This window comes from Argentina anserina, chromosome 6 (genome assembly GCF_933775445.1).
Source record: "Argentina anserina chromosome 6, drPotAnse1.1, whole genome shotgun sequence".
NCBI classification, from domain to species: Eukaryota; Viridiplantae; Streptophyta; class Magnoliopsida; order Rosales; family Rosaceae; genus Argentina; species Argentina anserina.
The window spans coordinates 20,178,545-20,197,977 of NC_065877.1; the positions used below are offsets into that span (position 1 = coordinate 20,178,545).

Here is a 19,433-nt window from a genome sequence, read left to right on the forward strand (position 1 = left end):
ACATTTAATTATGAGCATGCTCTTTAAATCATTTAATAAGAACCATACTAAGTTTATCAATTACTAAAAACAATGCAAACATGCATGATGACCATCAAATAAATATTCAGTCAATGGTGACCGATCCTAACGACTTGTAGCAAAACTATCAAGTTGAGGCCAACTGCCTTTGTTGCAATAACAAATGAGTGAGTGTATTTCCTGAAATGCCCTCAATAATACAATAAAGGATGAATCCAATAATAAACAGGGCATTGCCCCTCTAGAGATATACGGTTTTTGACACCGAGGGGTTACCGGATTACTGGGCCCCATACACTTTCAGGTCTACTCACTCAAGATCTATCTGCCTATCCTCGGGTTTTAGCATTCTAAAATCATATGTGCATTTTCCAACAATAAACATCACTGAGACATAACCAATGAATTTAATGGGCACAAAATACACAAATGGAGTCAGCTCACTATAAGACTTGAGATTTCTAATCTCGATTACCGACACATTAGGATTAATTAATCGGTATTTAGCTTAAATTCGAGTACTTAGTTAATACGTCGTTATTAAACTACACGTCGCCACGAGCTCGGAAATGTCTTCGAAATATTTTTTTAACGCTCGGTTTTGTTTTTACGATTTTCAAAGTTTGTGTTGGGTTTTAAAATTTTTGGACATTTTATTTTTTAGCCCATTTTCTTTTTAACCCGGGCCCAAGCCTGAGCCCAACTCTCTCCCATTTTCTCTCCTTGTCCCTCATTTCTTTTATTTCTCTCTCTGTCTTCTGCAACTCGACCGAACGCACCATTTCCTCACTGCCTTGCGCCGCCGTCTCCGCGACCCGGAGACATGCATCACCATTATCAATTCCTAGTCAAATCAAGAAATACTTGGTCAACAGAAAGTCAAAATTTGACTTTCTTGGTCAAACTAGGAAAATGATAGTCAACTTATCTCGATATTCAACTTTGATGTTGACTTTTTTATACCTCATGTCCTCATGAACTCAAAGTTAATGTTATGAGGATCTTTCGGAGACTTGGAGCAACAACAACATATACTTCTATTGATTTGGATAATGGCTGAGATTCTGCACGTCTTAAACGTGAAAATATCTAGCAAATTAATATGTTGATAATATAAGAAGGTCTTAGATTACGACTTAGGATTTAAATCGTGTTAGCTATAAATCGAAAACTCTAGATTTTACTAAGAACACCCATCAAAATTTCTCAACTAGGGCGATTTTGTAAAAGGAAGGGATAAATATCTACCTCAATGGGCCTTAGCAGGAGGTTCCAATAACGTTGTCGGAAAATTGAACGATGTCGCCCGAATTCTGGTTCTCTTCCTCTGCTCAAATTCAAGGCTGCATAAAAATTCATGCATTACATTCTAGCTACAAAATTGGATATTCACTCCAGTTTTCATGTTTTCAAACTGGAAATCAAGGGAGGTAAAGACCCAAAGAAACATGGGAATTACCTTTAGAATTTCCAGAAAACTTGCTATCTCCCAATCTTCTATGTTCTGCAATCTAATTGCTAAAGATACTCTAGTGCTCTCCTTGTCTCCTTAGATTGAAATGAGAGAACACGAACTCAACATTGTACTCCAAAGGCCGAAATGAGGAGATCAAAGCCGTGAGATTAAATGAATTTACATATATGTGGAGGTAAAATGGATGACTATAGTTCTCTGTTCCTCATTGTAATTGATGTTCAAGCCTCCTAATCCTTCTTTAGTCTTCTCCTAAATCGAGACCAATGCCAGCAAGTTAGAATTGAGTCCAACTCCACGATAAAGCAATGAAAAGCTTAGAAGCTTACCGATTTATAAAGCTTTTGTATCAATTCGAAAATTGATCACTACACCCAAAAGAAGAGAAACACGGTAGCTTCGATTCTTCTCCCAATTTTGCCTCAGAAACACACGTTGTTTCTTTCTCCTTGTTAGAACACAGGTTCAGTAAGTAATTGAATCAACTTAATCAACACCAGATGTTGTATAAAATAGCCTTTGATTTATACTTTTAATTACAGCAGTAAATTGAGTTTTAAGAACCAAATTCCAATTCTATAAATATAGTAATATTACAACTATAAAATGAATTTGAAGAACACAATTTCAATTCTATGAATACAGTAATATCAATTTCAATTAAACTGAAAAAAAAAAGATTGAAAACAAAGAAACTGACTTGTTGATTTTGATAGAGGCTTGCTTGTTGCAATCTCCTAAAATAGAAATTCGCCCCTACACTTGGGCTTGTAGATCTTTGGACGTCTGTCTTACAGGATACAACTATCGAATTCAATTGAAGCACTTCAATTGAATCCCTAGCAAATTCTACTTTGTGTTTCTCAGAAATATTGAGGAAAGAAGAGAGAGGAGAAAATTGATTAACCATCTGCTTGGGTTTGTCATCCTTATATAGAGGATTGGTGATGCTTTGAAAGGGTATGACGAATCAGTAGCAAAGCTTCATTCACTTTAGTTGAAACCCAGAAATATTGTCCTTTCGTTCCCAAAAGACACGTTTGTTTGGTTTGTTCCATCTCCACAATTTATTTTTACCCAGAAATTCTCCAACAATTTAGAAGTATAAATCAAATGCTATTTTATACAACATCTGGTGTTGATTAAGTTGATTCCATTACTTACTAAACATGTGTTCTAACAATCTAAAACAGAAATTCGCCTCTACACTTGTGCTTGTAGATCTTTGGACGTCTGTCTTGCATGATACAATTATCGAATTCAATCGAAGCACTTCAATTGAATCCCTGGCAAATTCTACTTTGTGTTTCTCAGAAATATTGAGGAAAGAAGAGAGAGGAGAAAATTGATTAACCATCTGATGGGTTTGTCATCCTTATATAGAGGATTGGTGATGCTTTGAAAGGGTATGACGAATCAGTAGCAAAGCTTCATTCAATTTAGTTGAAACCCAGAAATCGTGTCCTTTCGTTCCCAAAAGACACGTTTGTTTGGTTTGTTCCATCTCCACAATTCATTTTTACCCAGAAATTCTCCAACACTCCTTTCCTCTAAATCAGTCGAGTTTCAAATTCTAGAAACATAAGCCATCGAATTCGTAGCATTAACGCTTACTTTCCAATTCGTGACCTTGTGAGATCAAATTTGCTTCAGTTCTTCAGTCGAGTTTTTCCTCAGCTTCTCTTCATGATTCCCTTATCGTTCTGATAAAGCTCTTGGTCAGTTCGATGAGCTACATGGAAGGATTTTCAGTGATGATAGCACTGAGAACACATGCAGCAAAACAGAGGACGAGAATAATTTAAGCTTGGCTTGAATTGACAATTAGAAAATTTGAAGGAATAAGAGAAAGGAGTTAAGAACTTCGATTAAAGAAATGTGATTATTACCAGAAGCTATGGAGAATCACGATTGGACAAATTGAAAACGAAGAACAATGGAGGTTGGAGAACTCAGATTTTCAACTTGTTGATTTCTTCTCCGATTATCTACATGGTTGGACAAGGAGGTCGGCGACGTGGAGAGAGGCCAATATGGAGGTTCTGGAGTCTCGCCGTCATCGGAGCTGCCCAGAAAAGTCGGTTAGAACCTGAGAGAAAAAATTGTTCAATAAATGTTAGAATTATTCGTGTGTTCTGGGAGAATTATTATTCTACCCTTGTGTGTGTCTTAGCCTAATAGGTTTTCTGTTAGGAGATAGATTAGCATCTCCGTAATAGATTAGGACTCCGAATCCTACGGGATTGTGGTTTTGTAATGCCTATATATAGGCCCCCATATCATTCAATAATACACAATTATTTCATCCTGAAACATCGTGTTGATTTTACTATTTGATGAGTTTCAAATCAATGAATTAAAAAAAAGGAATAATATTATTAATTATGAATTTAGGAGTGAAAGAGAAAATTAGTTTGAGAAAATTGATTATATAATTATTAGAAATTTTTCAAGTTGTTCATAATAATGGAATAAAAGTAGAATTAGAAAGATATTAATAGATAGTATATTGATTTGATATCTAACAATAATATATTGATTATGACTATTTTTGAAAAAATAGAAATGTCAAAATAACATTTTAAGTATTTATAAAAGTAAAATAGAGTTCTACTAAGTGAATGAGTACAAATACCGTTTTTAAATATATGAATAGAAGCTCATTTTCATAAAACAAACATGGCATAACATGTTACCTCCAATCGTCGAATCTAAGAAACTATGAAACCTCCATTGGAATTGGAATAGGAATTGCACGACCAAGCCCATTCTTTAGCCCTCTTATGTCAACTTAGTTGCATGAACTCGTCCAGGTAAATTCACTTTAGTTGGTACTTGGTATGTAACAAAGATAAACACCAGATCCATTAAAATTTCAAACCCCAATCCATCTAAGGAAAATTACACTCGGGACACTTAATATAAGCATATCTCATCTTATAGTTTATAGTTGGTTGCGGCTATTGTCACCCCACAGTGCACTTTGTTCACCCCCACATGGCCACATTATCTTTTCACCCCACATATATTTTTTTATATTCAAATTACTTTGTTCACCAAATTATAATACCTAAATTACCAATTTTTTCAAAAATTCTTTGTTCATCCAACATGATCTTTTTTCATTTTTAAGCTTGTTTTATTCACTCTACATTCCCTTCTTACATTACAATTTTTTTTTAAATTCTAAACTTACTTTGTTCATGTTTTATTTAAAGATTTTTATTTTGACAATCTCTACTAAGAAAAAAAACTTCCAATTATTACTACATATAACTAGGTTTTGTAAATATAAAATAGGATCATGTATTATAATTTCTCCTTTGTACGTATATCAATAATATGATTTTGTTAAGTTAAAAATAATTTGTTCATTGAAGTCTAAATCCCAACCAGAAAACAAGTATAAGAGTTTTAATCTTTTCATTAGTTTCAATTTTAACTATTTAATAATTAATATATATATATATATATTAATAGATATGTGTTTTGTGAAATAAACAAAAATAAATTACAAATTTAAACAACGTATTGTCTATTACAGTAATTTTTACATCAGGGTATTACAGTTTTTCAATAAAACAATAGATTATGGGGTGAATAAAATGGACTATAGTTTTGTATTAAACGGCTGCCTGAAAATCCCCAAAGTCGTCATCTGGTATATCTTGTGTGCTTTGATTTGCCGAAGCATTAGTTTCTTTTGAATCATCTGTCACTGATTCTGGAAATTTAGGAGCTCCCTCAAGACTCAGATTTGGTGGGTTTGTGGAAGGCTTCAGGGCATTCGTAGAAGGTGAGAGCGGTCCTGGAGGAGGTGGTGGTGGTTTGATACAGATCAATGACTCTTTTTGGTTACTCTTTTTTGGCGAATTGCTTACTGCTAGCTCCGAGAGCTTGGACTTCACACCTTCCGTACTTTTCTGATAACCAAAGAGATAAAAGTAAATTAAAGCACACTCCAGCAAGTAACATAAATGACAAGAGTTGATAAGAAAATGCAGATGAACTAACACTTTTTAATTGCAGTACAAGAGTCTCCCCCTCTTTTAAGCTGTAATCAACTGATGAAGTTTGCTGAAATTTCTGTTCCATCTCTTCTGCAGTTTTCTTCTTGTTTAGATATCTTCAAAGCATAATTAAAGATAACAAGAGATCAAATCATGGAAATTCATCTTCTAAGCATACGGTTACAGTATCAGGCATTACAAAATCAACTAACAGGATCCCAAGAATGTTGCAGAAATAAAAAATGTCAAGAGAGGTTCCATCAAAAAGCCCTTGGAAATATCTATTTCAGCCTTTCAGGGTCTCTTATTTTTGCTGACTTAGGGAGATTGGATGTTGGGATCGTGATTAGTGAGAAAAACAGGAAGTCAAACCCGTCTGCAGTTTCAAACACAATTCACCTGATTGTTTTCTTATAAACCAAAATTCTGTCATCTTTTCAAACTGCTCATATTCTCCTACTGGGAGTGATTTTCAATTTTCTTTTGGAATCTTGCATTCAATAGAAACTTATCACAAAGAGCTTCCAGGATTTTCAGTTTTCTGTCATACATTCAGTAATAGTAGTTGGCACTTGGAAACTCATTTGGGATCTAAAAATGACATGTTTTTCAGTTTCTGGTATTAAAGGATGTTGATACATCACTTGGTGCACTTTTTGTACTTTCCTATACTATACCATTTTTCTCCCTACCACAACAAGTATTATGTTGAAAAACAGATGACCAAATAAAGATTGTGAGAATCGTCTGTATAGGACATACTTCATGTGATCATGCAGGGCTGCTTGGAAATCATAAGCTTCTGTTCTTTCTCGAAATCCTATGCCAATGAAAGCATGCCGAAGTCGACCGTCTGCATATATTTAAGAGTTTGGATGACCAGAGATAAGCAATTAATGGGTAACGATAAAATGGTCTAGGAAAATTCAACTTCTTCACAAGCCTGGCAAAATTTTAATTTTTTTTGAACAGTAATCTCTTTTCGGGCATATAGGCCTTTGGTTTATATTACCACACCGCGGTGCATTGATACATACAAGATAAAAGTATGTTCCAGCACAAGTCAATTTGATGCAATCCTGTCTATTCTCTAATGCTCAATCACATATGTATCTACACCTTACCAGCGTAGCCTGGCCTTGTATAGACATCTTACTCCTATCTACTCCTTATCGGTCGGGCATATATGTCTTTGTTTTTATCACCACACTAGTGGTGCACTGATATGCACAAGTTAAAAGTATGTTCCAGCAGAAGTCTTGAATGAAATGATATTTATTCTCTAATGTCAAAATGTCAAATAATGTATGTATATTCTCCTTATCAGTGTAGCCTGGCGTTGTATATACATCCTACTCCTATTCAACAGAAACCATCTGCAGGACAATAGAAAACTTATTCATCTTTCATCTTTTCCTATCCTTTTTTTTTTATTTGGACAAGATACCATAACTATGAATTCACAGTTACAATTCCAACTATTTTTAGAGGCAGACAGTCCCATCTATGTTATTAAACATTCATGCACAGATTAAAAGCTTTCAAAGTTCAGGCCTGTCCCATTTACAGGCATCTATAATAGTTTCAAGGCCTTGTACGCACCGGCTTCCATGTCTAGATTGGATGTATGTATCATCTCACATGAGTTTTGCTACGCTGTTTTAGTTTTTAACAACAGCTGGCTAGTTGCTCATGTATCATGGCATTTCTTGTTCTATCTTCTATATATGTTATAAATCAATGATAAGATAGACTACAGGAGATGATTAACCTTGCAAGTTAATATATAAAAAATAGACACAAAAGGAACTTTATATAAGGTGGCTAATAGAATTCGTAACAATAGAGAATATAAATGAGCGTACCTATGTTTTCCTCTACACGAAGAACAAAGTATCTGCATAACAAAACATACGTCAACTGGTCAAACACAGTCAAAATGAGAAAATAAAATTTTCAAGTTCTAAGGCCCTATAAATTCAATCTACATGAGTACTACAGTGGATTGATGAATAAATCTGCTGAGACACATATAGTGTTTACAAGTTTTAAGGAAAAATAATACAAACCTGCTGCTATCAATTACAGGTTCCACCGGATGTGGCTCTCCTTTTCTTAAAAATGCCCGAGCATATAGTTCACCTATTAATAAATAAATCAGGGTATGGTCCAAAAAAGAAGGGAACCACACAACAAGTTGATATGCTGAGACTTGTTATAGTATATAATAAGTATTCTCACCAGTGTTCTTCTCTTCAAGTCTGATAATGCAGTCTTCTCCTTTGCTTATGACTTTCAGTATTCCTTCCCATTCCCATTTGTTTACATCCCATTCATCAGCCCTGAAATAACCTCCATAAACTTAAAATCTGTCTCTAACACATCCAACATAGAGATGAGTTCATGTATAAGTAGCCACAGAAACTGCCATTGGAAAGCTCCGTTTTGTTTGCACATTCTATCACTCCAACTCAACCTCAAGAAACTCATTTCCAAATCAATTCCCCAAAACCTATCCTAATTCTAAAGCTTCATCTTGAGGCAACCAAATTGTGAAGCGGAAACATTCAACCTTACAGATTAATCAAATCAACTGATGATGGTTATAGACACTGTACAATCTGAAATTACATCAATTTTTTTCTATTTTGGTGAGTTAAGCAAAAACAAAAAAAAAAACCTGTATGAAGCTGCACTTTTTCTCGGCGGGATCTGCATAAACAAAAACACAACCTTAGCTTGACATCACAATCAACTTGCCATACACTGATCTGGTCTAACTAATCTAACTGAAGTGAAAACTTCGTATGCCACGAAAAAACACTACTGATTTGTATACAACTACACATTGATATCCTAATCGCAAACCTCAGGTCCTTACTACACTACTCATACTAACAAAAAAAAACATGTCATATCAGATAACAATACTCATTCATATACAACATCAGTTCTAAAGATACCAACATGAAAACAAAATTAAAATCTACTCCATCAAAATCAAAAACTTAATTTAAAAACAGAAATGAGGTATATACCAAGTAGACGTAGCATTCGGGGACTTGAAAAAGCACGAGCTCCAGTGCCTCGACTTCGGCGTCGTCTTGATCATTCAATGTCGTTTTCTTCTGTTCCTGCTCCATGATTGCGTGGATCAGACTCGGCCCAGTAACCTGAATGTGAATCCGAAACTGGGTTTCTGAGGGGATTTTCTGAATCTTTAATCTGGGTTTGTTTTCAGGTTCAATAAGATCAAGAGGCTTCGCTACTCCTTTTCCTTTCTCTGTATAAGAGACGCGGAGATCTTTCTTTTAAGAAATTCTTATGTAGCAAATGGGCATCAGATCAGGGACCGTGATTTGATGACCTCTCTGATCGGAGGGTCTGTGATTATTTGGTGGTGTTTAAGCAGAAAATGAAATTTTATGGACACCGTTGTGATGAGGAGGAAGGTCTGTTAGGTGAACGGTCCTGATTGGGACAGAGTCAACGAATATTAATATGTAGAGTTTGCTTGGATGTGGAGGAAACTATATTATGGTCCTTGGCGAAACGTTTCTAGTTTGTAACAAATAATTTTGTGTTTAGTTCTGTTATCGAGTGATAATATGAAGTATTAACCCATTTTTTCTGCAATGATATGGAAGTGTACGCAGTACTGTGTATGCACAAGTAAATAAATTAATAAATAAAAATTATATGATCGAGTTGCAAGAAAAGTTTGCTGGCTGGATTTGAGGTTGAATAAGTTTGCCATCTCTAAGTGACTGAACTCAAAAAGATCAGATTACTCTTTGAAAATTATAATTACATTAGGGATATGTAAATTCACTTGTTCCTGAACTCACAATTTGTTTTTTTCTACAGTACGTAAAGTAAACTTAAGATTTTATGAAGAACGATGAGAATATTAGTTGTAAATGTCGCAATTATAGGTGTAGCAATCACTTAATCATCTAAGTCAAGTGCATTCAGTAGACAGATCATTATAGTTTTTAGGCAAAATTATTAAAAATACACTTTAAATTTGGCTGAAATTGTTAATTTGCACCCCGAACTTGCATTTGAGTCAATTTACCTCATAAGCATGGTAAAAATAGCCGATTTGCACCTCATCCGTTAAATTTAACTGTTTCTACCTAATTTTGTGTCACATGTCATGCACATAAGCAGTAATGTTGTCATTTTCTATTTATATTTTTCTTAAAAACAAATAAAACAATTTTTAAACAAATTATTTATTTACATCTTTTTTATACATACTTAATCCTACTTCGAATTATATATTCAACATACCCACATATTCAAATATAGTGTGTTGTGTATATATATATATATATATTTTTATATGTACACATTTATTTTTAATTTTCTATGTATTTATTTATATTTTTCTAATATATTTTAACATATCATATCACGTAAAATAATAAATATATAAATCAATAACATGTTTCTATAAAAACAAAAAAACATAGTAGCAATTGTTCCTCTTAAGTAATTTTATTAATCTATTTTATTATTAAATATGAATAAATATATAATGATAATATTACCCCTCAAATGCATGACATGTAACTTAACATTAGATGGAAAACATTAAATTTAACAGATGGCTACAAGTTTACGACGCAAATTGACTCAAATGCAAGTTCGACGTGCAAATTGACAATTGTAGTCAATTTTTGGGGTGCAAATTGACTTTTTTACCTAGTTTTTAAGTATATATATGCATGACATATGTCGCTTTGGTCAAATTTCAGAGAACATGCAGCCACATTTTGTTGAGCAACCTACTAGCTTATCTGCAACTATGCTTCTTATGTTTACCGTGTTGGAAATTTTGCCATTATGATTATTAGATTAGATGAAAATTAAGGATGGAAACTAAATAACTTGATGATCAAATTTTTTCTTTACATGATGTGCTTGGAAAACAAAAGTTGCAAATTTCTCGTTAATTTGACAAACTGATCATAACGAATAAGAACAGAAATTTGATAATCAAACAAAGACTGTGAATTTGATCTGAAGAATTACATGACAGATGGGGAGCTAGCTAGTTGCTGTGAATAAGAGAGATGAACCTAATACATATATGAATAATACTCGGCTTGCTAATATAGCTAGCATGAAATTCAAAACTGAACTTGAAGTCAATCAATGAGGTTTGGAATGGGAAGGTGCCAGTGGTTTGATGCCCTTGTTGTGTGTTAGGGGCAAACACTTGTAAGGCTACAAGCAACTTTGTCCAAGGTCATGAGTCATGCCTATGGCCGGTTGCTTGCATGTTAGTGGCAGTATTGTAATTTATAATTTCTGTAATTTATTTTCTTTAAAAGGTTCATGGTGGGAATGTTTCATGTTTCCCCTGCCAAGTCTAGTTTTGCAAAATATGCTATTATAGGGAGGGGTTCCTAGTCGGTGACAGTTGGACTACGGAACTAGTATAGGTAAGCACATGTACTTTTGCCTCCCTTACCGTCTTACCATCAATAAAGAGAGAAATTATTCAATCATATGTGCCTCGTGAGATCATTTCTTGTTGCCTACTCGATAATTCACTTGTTCATGATATTGTCCCTTACAACTATATAAATTGTGTTCTCACTTGTTGCTAGCACTATATTAATATCGTGTGGTTTCATTGTCCCTTGCAAGGTACTCATTTGGCTAACTTGCTTCTCATTCAACGATTAGCAAGTGCCGCACGGTCCTACTTGTGCTTTACAAAGTCAGCCCGTGACAGTTGGTATCAGAGCCGGCTTGGCTCAAGGCTCTTACAATGACCTGGAAAATGACCAACCAGCAGCGATTCGATTTTTATGATCAGCAACTCGGTGAACTTGCGGGAGTCCCGGATAGATTGATTGACATTACCTCCATGCTGGACCGTGTCGACCAAGAAAGGTTGGTGACACGGGTGGAGAACCTTGAGGGGTTAAGGGATCGAGTTGCGGCCCTAGAAAATGTTGAAGCTCCCAGGGGAGGAGCAGGAGAAGGTTTTGAAGAGTTGGAAGCACGGGTTACGCCCCTGGAGATGGAAACGCCCAAGAGAAGGGCAAGATATGAGGAAGAGCAAGGCGCTGCCTCGCTGGAACAATTGGGGGCGATGAGTGATGCCCTCGACAGTTTACGTGTGACGGTGGACACTATGGCGGATGATGTCCGAGCCACCATCGATGCATTCAAAAACGAGCTGATGGAGATGAACACTAAGCTCAATCTAACCATCCGTGCGATGGACAACCAACCTGTGACGGACTACAGGAATGTCAAGATACCGGAACCTCAAGCTTATGGAGGGGCAAGAGATGCCAAGGAGCTTGAGAATTTTCTTTTTGATATGGAGCATTATTTCCGAGCCGTCAAAACTGACTCGGAAGAAGTGAAGTTAAACATGGCAACAATGTATTTGTCAGGGGATGCCAAATTATGGTGGAGAACAAAATACAATGATATTCAGAGGAAGGTTTGCTCCATTGAGACATGGGAAGACCTCAAGAAGGAACTTAAAACTCAATTCCTTCCAGAGAACGTGGATTACATTGCAAGAAGGCAATTGCGGGAGTTGAAACACACCAACAACATTAGAGAGTTTGTGAACAAATTCTCCATGATCATGCTTGATCTCCTAGACATGTCCGAGAAATATCGGTTGTTCTATTTCCTCAAGGGATTAAAACCATGGGCTAGAATGGAGCTTCAAAGACAAAGGGTCCAAGATTTGGCCTCCGCTCAAGCGGCAGCTGAAAGGTTAACTGACTACACATTCGAAGAAAACTCTGCAAGAAGAAACTCATCATTTTCGAATGTGAACGTCAATCGAAGCGTGAGACCAGGACAATGCAAAAGTGGGGGAGGGGAGTCAAGATTTTCAAATTCTGGAGGAACGGATAAAAGATTTAGCAATGTGAGAGACACAGCTTCCTCCAAGCCAGCAATCTCAACATGGGTGTTTACTCCACGCCCATTTAACTCTACTGGCTTCACCCCGAGACCTCTATCATTTTTCTTATGTAGGGGACCTCATAGAGTAAATGAGTGTCCTCACAAGACTGCTTTGTCAGCTCTACAAGCCCAGATTTCAGCAAAGGAGAATGAGGATCGACAAGAGGAAGTAGAAGAACATAGCAACATGGGGGCATTGAAATTCCTGAATGCGGTTGAAAAGGCAGCCCTATGTGACAAAGAAGCTCTTACCCAAGGGCCTAATGTTTGTGGAGGGAAGCATAAACGGAAAGGTCGCAAAAAGCGTGATGATAGACACTGGCGTTACCCACTACTTTCTATCGGAAATGGAAGCACGAAGGCTGGGGTTGGAGTACGAGAAAGACATGGGCCACATGAAAGTAGTTAACTCCTCACCCTCGTCCATTATAGGGTTGTCAAAAGGGGTGCGCCTGAAGTTGGGTAACTGGGAAGGAAAGACAGATTTGGTGGTTGTGCAGATGGACGATTTTGACGTTATATTGGGGATGGAATTCATGCTGGAAAACAAAGCTATTCCCATTCCTAATGCTCAAAATTTGTTAGTAATAGGGGAGAGACCCTGTGTTGTGCCGGCCTTTTGGTGTCACCAAGTGAACCTCGCCTTTTGTCGGCCCTCCAACTTAAGAAGGGCGTGAAGCGCCAAGAACCGACATATGTTGTCGTCCCCCTGATAAAAAACGGGAGTGGGAACGAGATAGTACCGAAGGAGATCATGGTAATCTTGGAGAGCTATAAAGATGTGATGCCATCAGAGTTACCCAAAGACTTACCACCCAGGAGGAATGTAGATCATGAGATCGATTTACTCCTAGGGGCTAAACCGCCTGCGATGGCACCATATAGGATGGCCCCACCAGAGTTGGCAGAATTGAGGAAGCAACTTGGGGATCTATTGGAGGTGGGCTTCATTCAGCCCTCCCAGTCACCATTTGGCGCCCCGGTACTATTTCAGAAGAAACATGATGGGACTTTGAGATTGTGTGTAGACTACCGAGCTCTCATCAAGGTCACCGTGAGGAACAAGTACCATATCCCCCTGATTAATGACTTGTTCGTCCAACTTAGCGGTGCCAAGTACTTCACAAAGCTAGACCTTCGCTCAGGGTACCATCAAGTCCACATCGCAAAAGGGTATGAGTACAAGACAACATGTGTCACCCGATATGGAGCCTTTGAATTTCTAGTAATGTCGTTCGGATCGACTAATGCACCTGCTACCATCTACATATTAATGAACCAAGTCCTCAGCGACCTGTTGGATAGATTTGTGGTGGTGTATCTGGACGATATTGTGATTTATAGTTCCACTTTGAAAGAGCATGTGGAACACTTGAAGGTGGTATTTCAACGGTTGCGAGACAACAAGTTGTATGTTAAGCGAGAAAAGTGCTCTTTCGTGCAAGATACCATAAAGTTCTTGGGTCATATCATAGAGAGGGGAAGAATCAGGATGGATATGGAGAAAGTAAGGGCCATTGAAGAGTGGCAGAGTCCCAAGAATGTGAAGGAATTGCGCTCTTTCCTTGGACTAGCCAATTACTACCGACGGTTCATTGAGAAGTACTCTGAGAAGACAACTCCCTTAACCGAACTTTTGAAGAAGGGAGTGGTGTGGAACTGGGGTGAAGGCTGCGAGAAGGCCTTCCAAAACTTAAAACAAGCCGTTATGAAAGATCTTGTTCTTACCCTGCCAGATTTGAACAAGCCATTTGAAGTGCAGACAAATGCGTCTGACTTCACTCTAGGTGAGGTCTTATTGCAAAAAGGACACCCTGTGGCATACGAGAGCCACAAGCTTTCAATAGTAGAGAGAAGATACACATCGCACGAGAAAAAGATGTTGGCTGAGATTCATTGTTTGAGAACTTGGCGACATTATCTACTGGGGTCGAAGTTTGTAGTGAAGACCGATAACTCTGCGGTTAGTCACTTCCTAACACACCCAAAATTAACACCAAAGCAAGCCCGTTGGCAAGAATTTCTCGTGGAGTTCGACTTCCAATTTGTGTACAAAGCGGGCAGCACTAACCAAGTCGCATATGCCCTCAGTCGCAAGGCCGACCTTGCTACCCTTCGGATGTTAGCTACTATGTCTGGCAGTGTGGTAGCCACAAATGTTAAGGAAAGGGTCAAGGAGAACTTACAGAAAGATCATGTGGCTCGAGCTCTTGTCAAACTAGTGAAAGAATGAAAAAACCGTAGATTTTGGATGGAAAATGGTCTATTGATGACCAAAGGAGGGAGGATGTATGTTCCCCGAGCCGACGGATTACGAAGGATCTTAATGAGGGAGTGCCATGACACTTTATGATCATGCCCACGCACTACTCAAGCAGGGTTACTACTGGCCCCAAATGCGAGATGATGTGATGGAGTACACAAAGACTTGTCTAACATGCCAACAAGACAAAGTGGAGCGGCAGAAGACTCCGGGATTGCTGAAACCACTATCATTACCGAGCCGTCCATGGGAGAGTTTTCTGGCATCCTAGTGGTGGTGGACAGGTTCTCAAAATATGCAACTTTTGTGACAACTCCAAAACATTGCACTACCGAAGACACAACAGCCCTTTTCTTCAAGCATGTGGTGAAGTATTGGGGAATACCACACAATGTTGTCAGCGACAGAGACACCAGATTCACATGGTCATTCTGGGTGGAGTTATTTAAGCTGCTCGGGTCCGAACTCAACATCTCTTCGAGTTACCACCCCCAAACGGATGGACAGACTGAAAGATTTAACTCCATGCTGGAGGAGTATTTGAGGCACTTTCTCTATGCCAATCAGAAGAACTGGGTAGAGCTACTTGATGTGACACAATTTTTTTTCAATTCAAAGAAGAGCTCCGCCACCAACAATAGTCCCTTTGAAGTAGTTAATGGCCAACAACCACTCCTACCTCACACAGTGCAGGAGGTGTATAGTGGCAAGAATCCTCGTGCCTTCAACTTTACCAAAGAATGGAAAGCCAATGCCGAGATTGCTCAAGCTTACTTGGAGAAGGTGGCTGGGAGAATGAAGAAGTGGGCGGATCAAGGCCGTCAACCCCGAGAGTTCCAAGAGGGGGACATGGTCCTTGTCAAGTTATTGCCCGAACAGCTCAGGTTTCTTCGCTCTAAAGATAAGCAGTTGTTTAGGAAATATGAAGGCCCACTTCCTGTGATTTCAAAAGTGGGGAAGTGTTCGTACAAGATCGACATACCCCCGTGGATGAAAGTTCACCCTGTGTTCTATGTTAGCAACCTCAAGCCGCACCTGCCAGACCTTGAAGATCAAGCCCAAAACCATCTTGTTCGAGAGCATGTGGAGATTAGATCAAGCAAGCCGAAGGAGGTGGAGGAGATTCTAGCAGAAAGAGTTGTTAGCACATTTAAGAGTCAGAGCCGTAACCAAGCAGTTCAAGAGCGCCCCCGCCAGCAATACTTGGTGAAGTGGAAGGGATTTGGAGATGAAGAAGTCAGCTGGGAGAATGTCGAAGCACTAAAGAAGTTCAAGCATAAGATTAAAGACTTCAAGTCCAATGTCGTCGTCAAGAGCGCCGACAACTCTAGTGGGGGAGGATGTTAGGGGCAAACACTTGTAAGGCTGCAAGCAACCTTGTCCAAGGTCATGAGTCATGCCTATGGCCGGTTGCTTGCATGCTAGTTGCAGTATTGTAATTTATAATTTCTGTAATTTATTTTCTTTAGAAGGTTCATAGTGGGAAGGTTTCATGGTTCCCCTGCCAAGTCTAGTTTTGCAAAATATGCTATTATAGGGAGGAGTTCCTAGTTGGTGACAGTTGGACTACGGAACTAGTATAGGTAAGCACATGTACTTTTGCCTCCCTTACCGTCTTACCATCAATAAAGAGAGGAATTATTCAATCATATGTGCCTCGTGAGATCATTTCTTGTTGTCTACTCGATAATTCACTTGTTCATGAGATTGTCTCTTACAACTATATAAATTGTGTTCTCGCTTGTTGCTAGCACTATATTAATATCTTGTGGTTTCATTGTCCCTTGCAAGGTACTCATTTGGCTAACTTGCTTCTCATTCAACGATTAGCAAGTGCCGCACGGTCCTACTTGTGCTTTGCAAAGTCGGCCCGTGACACTATGCATGTAAGTCAAAAATTGTCCAGGCAGCTCCTCCAGAAGTGATTGAGCAACGGGATCTCGTTTACTATACACTTACCTTATGGGAAACATTGCTCTTGCAGCTACTTCCCTCATGGGAACAAATTGAATAATGTCTCTTTCACCTAAAAGTTCTGTCAAACTCTTCGATGGTATATCATTATCAGCATCAAGGATCTCCATTTGTGTGAAATCTACATTTCCAACTCCAACTATCATAATGGAGAGGGGAAGATTAGATGCCCTAACCAAAGCATCTATTGTTTCTTGAATATCTGAAAGGATACCATCTGTTAAAATAACTAACACAAAGTACTTCTTATTATGTTTGGAGAGGGATTGAGAAGCCATTTCTGCTGCCCTGGTAACTACTTCGCCAAAGTAAGTCGGACCACATAGAGAAACATTGTGTAAAGCACTGGAATAAGCAGACATGATGCCTTCAACTCCTTGAACCTCAGATGCAGAGGCAGAGCCAGTTGGGGTTCCATCCGCCATGTTGAAACAATGGGATACAACACCACCCTTTATTTGTGCTCCAAAATTTAGATGTCTGAGAGACTAAGCAACAAATATACTAAATGAATCCTGGCCCTAAACATCTTCGACGTTGTTCGAGCTGGGAAAAAGATCTCCTCACGGAATAATTAGCAAGTCCCGGTTTTGAACCCTCGGTGGTTCTAACCTTTGTTTTCTGTTGTTGCTTGGCGTGCCAATACCTTTGAGTTAGGTACAACTCTTGCTTTGTTGTTGATGATTGCGCTCACGTACTGTCTTCTTCTCAAACGATTGCTCCGCAGTTGCTGATAAACCGCTGAAGTTCGAATGACCTATACACAATCGGAGTTACTAGGTACCTTTCACTCCACCTCAAGTAGATGGGCGATCTTACTTTAGACCGCTAGGGGAAAAACAGAGCTTATAATGTGTCGTTGATAGCGGGACTCTCTCGCTGTAGGAAATTGCTGACTAGTGTAGACTTTTGTGTTTGCTAGAAGCTAGGCTAGCGACTCGATGGACTTGACTCTATTTGCCGATGTTAGTCGGACTTGTTGCTACATACAGCGCGAGGCATATATCTGGGTAGCTCTGCTCCGATGGGAGACTTGGTTGCTAAAGCTAATCGGACTTTTACTCGGTGGGGAGATTTGACTATGCGGTTGCGCGAAAGTTTGTTTGACGTTGTGTCCCTGTCTTTTGCACATTCGACCCCTTTATATAGAGAACACAAATTGTTCTTTCTTGCAAATCAAGTCTCGAGAACCTCTTAGTTGATTTGGATTCACCTTCCTTATTCAACTCAGATTCTATGCAGCATTAGTCCCCTAAATCTATTCCAATAAGGAATGTAATCTTGTTTTTTGATAGATTTTCCCCAAATTACCGGTCCACGAGTCTAAAAAATCTAGATAATACCGGAGTATTATTTTAGGCCCAAACAGACATGATGTCTGAGACACCACCAAACTAAGCAACAAATACTAATGGATACAGACTAAGAAACAAATATACTAAATGAATCTTGGCCCTAAACATGTTTGACATAATGTCTGAGAGACCACCAAACATATATACCTACTTCTTGTAGTGTCTTTCCTTCAACTTATTTCTTCACAATCAAAACTTCTCCCAAATATAACTATCAAACATAATAGGACTGAAACCAAGATGGTCGATAACAATAATTTTTCATATCAATGCATACACTGCTCACAGACATTTCATCAAACACCTTCAGCATATTTCGATCAACGTATAAGCTATTTTTTAACTTTCTCAACTCTTTATGTTCGCAGCAAAAAGGCAATGAACATCAGTGACTCAGTGGCCCCACTGATAAAACATGAAGTTATCCTTAGATTAGGCCACAAACTAACAATATCAATTTCGCCTTACACATGTTCACACATAATGTATGAAAGACCAACAAAACTATAGACTATGTTCATTCACGCATATGTCTACCAGTACTATCAGTTCATCCTTAAACTGCTAAAAGTAGTACACCTTCAACTGCAACATCGCCGCTACAACACCCATCGCATAGCGTGGCCTCCCCACTAGTATAAAGGCCACGTTATGCATTGGCCTGTTGTGACGCCAATCTTGAGTATATCAAACTACGAAAGTAACCTGTTGATTTTTTTTCAAGTTGGTAAAGGATTCTTGTGGTCATGTCAATATATTTGTGTTTGATAGGAGCACTTTGTGCGACGTTCTTAACATGTTTTTACCTCAATTTGTACTTTGCTTAGCCCTTATTGTTGTACTATTGAGTCATTGAGTCGTAGTAAGAGTCTTGAGCAGTATTAGATGCATTTTTGTGCTTACATGAGTTAAAACGCATAACTAGTTTAGAGTCCTAGTTTGACTAGGAATCCTTGTTAGGTTTTGAAACTAATTATCTCTTACTTATGATTTTATTTTCTTATTTTCAGATTGGATTGAAGAGATAATTAAAGAAAAAAAGATGGAGCCAAGTTATGCAACAATTAAATAGAAGATGATCATTAAAGGCATAAAACATGGCATGTTTTAGGGAATAAAACATGGCATGTTTTAGGGATTAAAGCATGGCATGTTTTAGGGAATAAAACTTTCTATGTTTTAAGGGATTAAAGCATGGCATTATTATAGGAAGAAAGAAACAATTTCAAACCCTCCATCTTTCCTCTATATATACATGGTTTCACCTCTCAAATATGATCACTTCTCATTAGTATTCAAGAGCCAAAACTCTATCAAAACACCACCATAAACTTCCCTCACAAATTAGCCGAGCCGTCCACCCCAAAACCATGATCATCTCCACC

At 38.1% G+C, this 19,433-nt stretch overlaps 1 protein-coding gene and 1 long non-coding RNA gene across 2 annotated transcripts in view; both read right to left on the reverse strand.

Moving 5' to 3' along the window:
* Positions 1 to 4,946: 4,946 nt before the first annotated feature.
* Positions 4,947 to 8,781, reverse strand: LOC126800289 (uncharacterized protein At1g03900). The gene is made up of 8 exons (XM_050527619.1): positions 8,544 to 8,781; positions 8,186 to 8,217; positions 7,747 to 7,847; positions 7,575 to 7,647; positions 7,371 to 7,402; positions 6,268 to 6,358; positions 5,510 to 5,621; positions 4,947 to 5,418 (listed from the first exon to the last, which is right to left on the reverse strand). Exons 1-8 carry the CDS (start codon positions 8,646 to 8,648, stop codon positions 5,119 to 5,121), a joined length of 846 nt encoding a protein of 281 aa, XP_050383576.1. The 5' UTR covers positions 8,649 to 8,781; the 3' UTR covers positions 4,947 to 5,118.
* A 9,366-nt stretch (positions 8,782 to 18,147) lies between these two features.
* Positions 18,148 to 19,433, reverse strand: part of LOC126800293 (uncharacterized) — a 29,746-nt gene continuing 28,460 nt past the window's right edge. Inside the window, exon 3 of the long non-coding RNA XR_007672702.1 lies at positions 18,148 to 18,352. This is a non-coding gene — a long non-coding RNA (uncharacterized LOC126800293). The remainder of the gene's footprint in view (positions 18,353 to 19,433) is intronic.

Coding starts and splice junctions, on each gene's coding strand:
- LOC126800289 (XM_050527619.1), bottom strand. CDS start 8,648: ATGGAGCAGGAACAGAAGAAAACGACATTGAATGATCAAGACGACGCC. Junction 7,848..8,185: donor AAAAGTGCAGCTTCATACAG/GTTTTTTTTTTT, acceptor AGGTTATTTCAG/GGCTGATGAATGGGATGTAA. Junction 7,648..7,746: donor ACTTGAAGAGAAGAACACTG/GTGAGAATACTT, acceptor ATTTATTAATAG/GTGAACTATATGCTCGGGCA.